This window comes from Pipra filicauda, unplaced genomic scaffold, assembly GCF_003945595.2.
Source record: "Pipra filicauda isolate LSUMZ 115617 unplaced genomic scaffold, ASM394559v2 scaffold384_size681814_pilon, whole genome shotgun sequence".
Taxonomy (NCBI): Eukaryota; Metazoa; Chordata; class Aves; order Passeriformes; family Pipridae; genus Pipra; species Pipra filicauda.
In genome coordinates, this window is record NW_024104514.1 from 63,271 (window position 1) to 69,627 (window position 6,357).

Sequence of the window (6,357 nt, forward strand, 5' to 3'; positions counted from 1 at the left end):
GGCTCCTGGTGCAACATGCAGCAAGGAAGGATCACATGATGTATGGGATTTCACATGCCTTCTGCATCCTTTGGGAAATCAAAGAAAGGAGAAACATAATGCCAGATTCTGTACCCAAGCCCCCAGGCTTGTTGCAGGTGGTCCCGTGCTTCTCTGTCCTTTAACAAATCCAAAGTTCCCTCCCTACAAGTCATGAGCCATTTGTGTGCACTCAGCCCAGCTCTGTGTCCCTGGGTGTCACTAAGAAAGGGAATTTCTTGTAAAGTTGGGCTGCCCTTCCCTTTCACAAGCTGCCAGTGCTCCCCATGCTTAGTAGGTCCCCGTGCCCCTCTGCGGTGATGTCCAAGGCAGCATCCCCACTCCTGCCTACCTGCCTGCTTCCCCCACCTGCTTTAGAGGCTCTGGGAGCATCCCTACCCATGAACCTACCCTGCTTGGTAACCCTTCCTTACACTGCCAGCCCACCATTTCCCTTCCTGGCAATGCTGATACTCACATTCCCTTTGTTTTATGCCATTTGAGTGGTTTTTGATAGGTGCATTTAGTACAACTGATTTTGAATGGATGAAGGAGGGTGATAAAATTGCTTTGGCTAAGCAGCAGGGAAAAGATTCTCCTGGATTCTGAGTGTGAGGCTGTGATGCACATGGAGAATGGAGCTGCATAGTGCTTGGCAGGGTGGGTGCTGCAGAGGGGCAGAACTGCTTTAATGCCATGTATGCCAGGAAATGTTCTGCAGCCCTGTGTGGGTGATAGCACAGAGAGACAGGACAGTGAGGGGGTCAACTGCAGCCAGTGCTGCCCCTGGGCCAGCTTTGCAGCTATTGATTTGGAACTTGCCCTGTTCACCCTAACCTTGGCAGTGCCAGCTTGACCCTTATCAGCACTGATAAACCCCGCCACAACCTCCTGTCCCATCCTGGTGGTGTCACTCTGTGAGTGCCACACTGGCAGATCTGTCCTGTGACTCTGTTCTTGCACCAGTTGCTCTCTTGCTGCGATGCTCTAAATCCAGGACACCTCTCTTTTATTTTTACACAGGGGCTGTGGCCACACCAACTCTTTTAACCCTAGGTGGGTGCCTACCCCTTGCTGAGTGTTTTGGGCAAGGAAGGATGTGGCGCCGGCTGCAAACACTTTTCCAAAGGAAATTTAAAATCAGTCTTCTCTTTCTTCTGCTCTTGGCTCTCCTCGTGCACCTGGTGATGGATTTTGCTCTCCCTGCAGCTCACAAGCCCTGTAGCTGCAATACAAAAGCACCAAAAGCCACAGGTGTCCCATCAGGCAGCCCCATGCTGTCCGGCCTCAAAAAGCTGAGCCTGCGAATCCTTCAGGATTTCAGTGGCAGCAATAGCTCCTTGGAAAAAATCTCCCAGCTACAGGGAGCAGGGCTGCACGCAAGGACTGGAGAGCTGTGGGTCCAGCACCAACAAGAAGGCGGCAATGCGGGACGGACCAAGGAATCAAAGCTGGCGACACTTTTTGAGCATCCTCTTTACAACATTCCAATCCCAGAGGTGACAGAGAAAGATAAACTGTTTGTCGTCAACCCCATGGAGAAATTCAGCCTGCGCAGCAGCAGGAGTGACGAATGGTGAGGAGCAAGCTCAACCCTAGCTTGCTTTTGGGGGATAAGTGGGTTTGAGGGGACAAGCTGTGGGTACCAAATATGTACTTTCCCTACGGAGAGCAGCATCCTCCCCTGGAGGGGCCCCCCCTGCTGAGCATGCTCTTCTCATACCTCAAATCCTCTCTTAGCCCTGAATTTTTGGGCTGCTATTCATAAGCCTGTAGCACATGGCAAAGCCAAAGGAGATTCTTGAATTATTCATTGTATTATGTAGGGTATCTATTGGGTGGTCTCCTTCCCTTCCCCAATGCAGACTAGCCTTTGGTCCCTCTCTCTGTATATGAGGAAGTCCCCAGTCCAGATTTCTAACCAGTTTTATCCCCTCTCCCGATATGTTGAAGATGCAAAGCCTGCAATGTGGGTTATCTCTAACAGTGAGACCATTCCCATCCTGCATTTGGCAGAATATCTCCTGACCTCTTTAGGCTCGGCTGTATGCTGAGCTCACTGCTGACGGCTGCCTATTTTTATCATTGGACTACTAACCTCTAATTAGAAGGGAAGATATTAAAAGCTTTAGCGTTGTAACAGCTTCCTTATGGAAAGCACACCTTCCAAAAGTGATGCCTGCTAAATTTGGGAGAGAAGAAAAGCTGGTTTAAGAGCTGTTTTCCACAAATGGCATTTGCCTTGTTTCTGAGGACCATCTCACCTATGGAATAACCTTGGGTCTGTTTTGATGAAATTGAGGCACAGTTTGTTTTCCTAGAGAGAGACATGGATTTGGATTATAGATGTCCTGGGCTAACTGTCCCACTGCAGTGCCAGTGTGTGCTAGCACAGAGGGGGGGCAGATACTCCCACGAGCTCCTTTGAATGCCAGCTAACTGCCAATTTGCAGGATGCAAATTGACAGGGATAGTGCTAACCCAAACTTATCCCCCTGGGGAAACCAAGGGTGTGTGATAAACCTGTCCAAGGGGAATGGGTTGTTGGGGGTGGGAGTTCAGGTCAGTGCTGGGGATGGCTGGGAAGCCTGTGCTCCGGTTTTGCCACCATGAAACCTGGAACTCACACGGGGCTTGTGCAGGGCCTTCCCCACGGCTCACCCTCCACACACTGGCTCCTGGGAAGTGCCTGGGGACTGAGGACAGATCCCATTCCACTAAAAGCTGTTGTTGTTGTTGGGTGGTGGTGGCTGTCGGGCTGCAGGGTCAGCAGCAGTAAAGCCGAGACGCTCCTCCCGACAGGGAAGACGGCCTATGACACCTACCCCACCTGGCTCAAATTCCATGTTGGCATCAACCGCTATGAGCTGTACCCCCGCTGGGACCCCCTGTTGCCCACACTCCTCCAGGACTTGGCCACACAGAGGATTATCAGCTCAGGTACCATCTCCCTGCCCGCACCCCTGTCCACACCCCTGCCCCACTGCCTGCTGCCTGCCTCTCTCATCCCTGTGTGCCTCCTTTCAGTCCAGAAGTCTGGCGGGACCCAGCTCAAGCTCATCATGACGTTCCCAAATTACGGGCAGGCCCTCTTCAAGCCCATGAAGTGAGTAAAGCCTGGGACAACCCCTTACCCCACCCACATGGTCCCATTAGGTAGCAAGGAGTGGCCAGAGGGGACTATGGAGGAAGAAATGGACAATGCTTTGTGCACTGCCTCGCTTCAGCACCTCTATCCCAAAACTGAGGCAAGCAGAATAGCCCCCATTCCCTTGTCTTCCCTGGCTGCTTATGACAGCCTGGATGCAGCTTGTGATGGGGTAGTGACCTCCAGTGGTGGAAAGAAGAAGGTGGTCCATGAGGACTATCCAGGAGCCTCCAGTCCATGAGGCTTCCCAGCCCTTGTGTTGGAAGCAAGGAGTATGTGGGAGCCTGGATGGGGTTTTGGAGTGACACCACCCATCAGGAAGTGACTGGAGGAGACTGGGTCTTGCTGTGTCTCCAATGTCACCAGGGGACACAAGGTGAGGTGTGGTTTGGAACCAAGCCCACGCTCAGAGTGACCCCCACCCTCCCAGGCAGACCCGGGACCAGGAGACCCCTGTTGATTTCTTCTACTTCTCGGACTTTGAGCGGCACAACGCAGAGATTGCAGCCTTCCACCTTGACAGGTGAACATAAGCTTTACATCCAACCCTGCCTTCCCATGCTGGCAGAGCAGCAGAGAAACTGCTCCTTCATCCCATCTCTCCCTCCTTTTTGTGACGGATACCTCTTGGTGGGTTTAATAACTTGCTGTGAAAACCAGCTGGGGTCGATAAGAAATGGTTCCAAGTTCTGTATTTCAGGATCCTGGATTTCCGGCGAATCCCCCCAGTTTCTGGCCGTTTGGTGAATATAACAAAGGAGATTCGTGACATCACCACAGACAAGAAACTGGCTAAGACTTTCTTCATCTCCCCAGGTGAGCTTTCATGTTATCCATCCTCTTCTGCGGCCACCCACATGGAGCTCAGCTGGACCTGTCTGCTCCTGCCCTGGGGCAAACTATCCCTCTGGGGACTGCTCCGGCTCCTGTGGATCCCCTGCCACAGGGCTTTGCTCCTCACAGCCTTCCTTGCCATTGTGTTACCAGTGGTGCATGGCCACAGTGCATGGAGCATCCTCCCCCGGCTGCCTGCCAGACCACCCTGCCTGGGGGTCACAGGCTTGTCACCTTCCTGTTCTTCATCAACCTTTGCTTTATCCCCATGGCCAGCAGGTAACATCTGCTTCTATGGGGAGTGCTCCTACTACTGCTCCACCGAGCACGCCCTCTGTGGCAAGCCGGACCAGCTGGAGGGCTCCATGGCTGCCCTGCTCCCTGACAAGACCTTGGCCAAGCGCCGCTCCTGGCGCAGCCCCTGGCGCCGCTCCTACCACAAGAGCAAGAAAGCTGAGTGAGCCAGGGCATGGGGGGTACGGGGGGCATGGAGCAGCAGAGCTATGGGATGGGAGGGGGCTGCTCCATGGCCACTCTCAGTGGCCCCCGTTCCCTCCCCGGCCTCTGCCAGCAGGTGGGAGCTGAACCCCAACTACTGCGCTCGGGTGCGAGAGACGCCGCCCTACGACAGGGGCCATCGCCTCCTTGACCTCATTGACATGACGATCCTCGATTTCCTTATGGGTGAGCCCCTCCATTCTGGTGCTGAGGGCTGTGGAGCTCCCTTGGGACAGAGAAGCCCAAATGTCTCCGTGTCCTACAGTGCTGTGCCCTGTGAGGCTTGTTGGCCAAACTTGTTCAGGCTGCAGCTAGCTGCACTCTTACCCAAAATGAGAGGACAGGGCTGTGCCACTAGGGCAGAAGTCAAAGGACAAGAGATGCTGGGGAAATCCCAGCTGAACACCCCAGACTCAGGAAGCACCTTCCAGCATACTCCCACATGCAGCCCCTGGAAAGCCAGAGGCAGAGGTGATGCCCAGGGCTCTGGCTGCCTTTCCCGCCCCTGGGCTGCTTCTTCTTCCCTGCACTGTCCCCTCACCATCATCTGACTTGGAGAGTTTCCCATCTCCTCGTTCTTGGCCACCCAGCCATGCTTTTGCCATTACTTCTGCTCCATTTGCCACTGTTGTCCCTCTGTGGGGCTGCTGGGATGAGAAGGAACCTAGAGGCCAGTAGGGTCTCTGCTCAGTTCCCCTCCATGGCCATGGCCACCAGATGTGGCCATGGCCACCTTAGAGGTGCCTCCAGACCTTTTCCCCAGCCCTTGGGTTTCAGTCTCACACCAGGAGGGTGCTCTGTATCCCTGCTCCCATCTCCCATCCCACTAACTGATGGCAAATTTGTTGGCCCACCACAGGCAACATGGACCGGCACCACTATGAGACCTTCGAGAAATTTGGGAATGACACTTTCCTGCTCCACCTGGACAATGGCCGCGGGTAAAGCTGGGGAGGGGAGCAATCACAGCAAAGGGATGGGGGGAGACTGCCAGTCTTGCTGAAATGCCACTGTGACACCCACTGGTGGGCTTTCCCCCATTTCCAGCTTTGGCACACACTCGCGTGATGAACTGTCCATCCTGGCCCCCCTCCAGCAATGCTGCAGGTAGTAAAGGGCTGCCGCTGCCTGCCCCAGATCTGCTGTTGGGGAGAGGCTCCCGCTGTTGAGACATCTCCCTCCTCATCTTTGACAGCATCAAGAAGTCAACCTACCTGCGTCTGCAGCTGCTGGCCACCCAGCCCTACCGCCTGAGTGACCTGCTGCGGGAGGCGCTGGCCACAGATCCACTGGCCCCCATCCTGTCTGAGCCCCACCTGCGGGCGCTGGACCGTCGCCTGGGGAAGGTGCTGGTGGAAGTGGGACACTGCCTGGCCAGGGCAGCCCACCCGGATGAGGTGCTGGTGGATGATGTGGGGTCATGGGTGTGATGGGGGGCTGGGTATCCTGCTGGGTTGGGGTGTGTTTGGGTGCTGCCAAGGATGATATGGGATCAGCATGCAGCTCTGACTTTGTGTAGTGTCGGCCTTTTGGCAGTGCCAAAGCTGGTGGTGTGATGTACCAGGAAAGCAGGTTGTAAGGATAGCTGGGACAGGGAGAGATTTTAAATAAAAAGGTTGGCCTAGTGGAGATGACATGAGCTGAGATCTCCCGACCACAGCTACCTTCCCAGCCGTGGCCTATCCTCACATGCCTGGACATGTCGCTTCATCCCTCAAGAGCCTTTCAGGAAAGGGTAGGGATTTTTCCTGCCTTTTCCAAGCAAGAGCTGCCAAACTGGAGCAGTTGGCAAGCTCCTTCTGCCCCACCCCATCCCCAGTATGGTGATGCCCTGGTGACTCCCAAAAACAGAGCTGAGA

At 54.7% G+C, this 6,357-nt stretch overlaps 1 protein-coding gene across 1 annotated transcript; it reads left to right on the forward strand.

The window, feature by feature from the left end:
- Positions 1-535: 535 nt before the first annotated feature.
- On the forward strand, positions 536-6,122 carry LOC113984874 (extracellular serine/threonine protein kinase FAM20C-like). Its single transcript, XM_027715263.2, has 10 exons — positions 536-1,594; positions 2,783-2,958; positions 3,046-3,124; positions 3,597-3,689; positions 3,867-3,982; positions 4,277-4,457; positions 4,575-4,684; positions 5,358-5,439; positions 5,546-5,605; positions 5,694-6,122. Exons 1-10 carry the CDS (start codon positions 1,116-1,118, stop codon positions 5,926-5,928), a joined length of 1,611 nt encoding a protein of 536 aa, XP_027571064.2. The 5' UTR covers positions 536-1,115; the 3' UTR covers positions 5,929-6,122.
- The last annotated feature ends 235 nt before the right edge of the window (positions 6,123-6,357 follow it).

Coding starts and splice junctions, on each gene's coding strand:
- LOC113984874 (XM_027715263.2), top strand. CDS start 1,116: ATGTGGCGCCGGCTGCAAACACTTTTCCAAAGGAAATTTAAAATCAGT. Junction 4,458..4,574: donor CACAAGAGCAAGAAAGCTGA/GTGAGCCAGGGC, acceptor CTCTGCCAGCAG/GTGGGAGCTGAACCCCAACT. Junction 5,440..5,545: donor CACCTGGACAATGGCCGCGG/GTAAAGCTGGGG, acceptor CCCCATTTCCAG/CTTTGGCACACACTCGCGTG.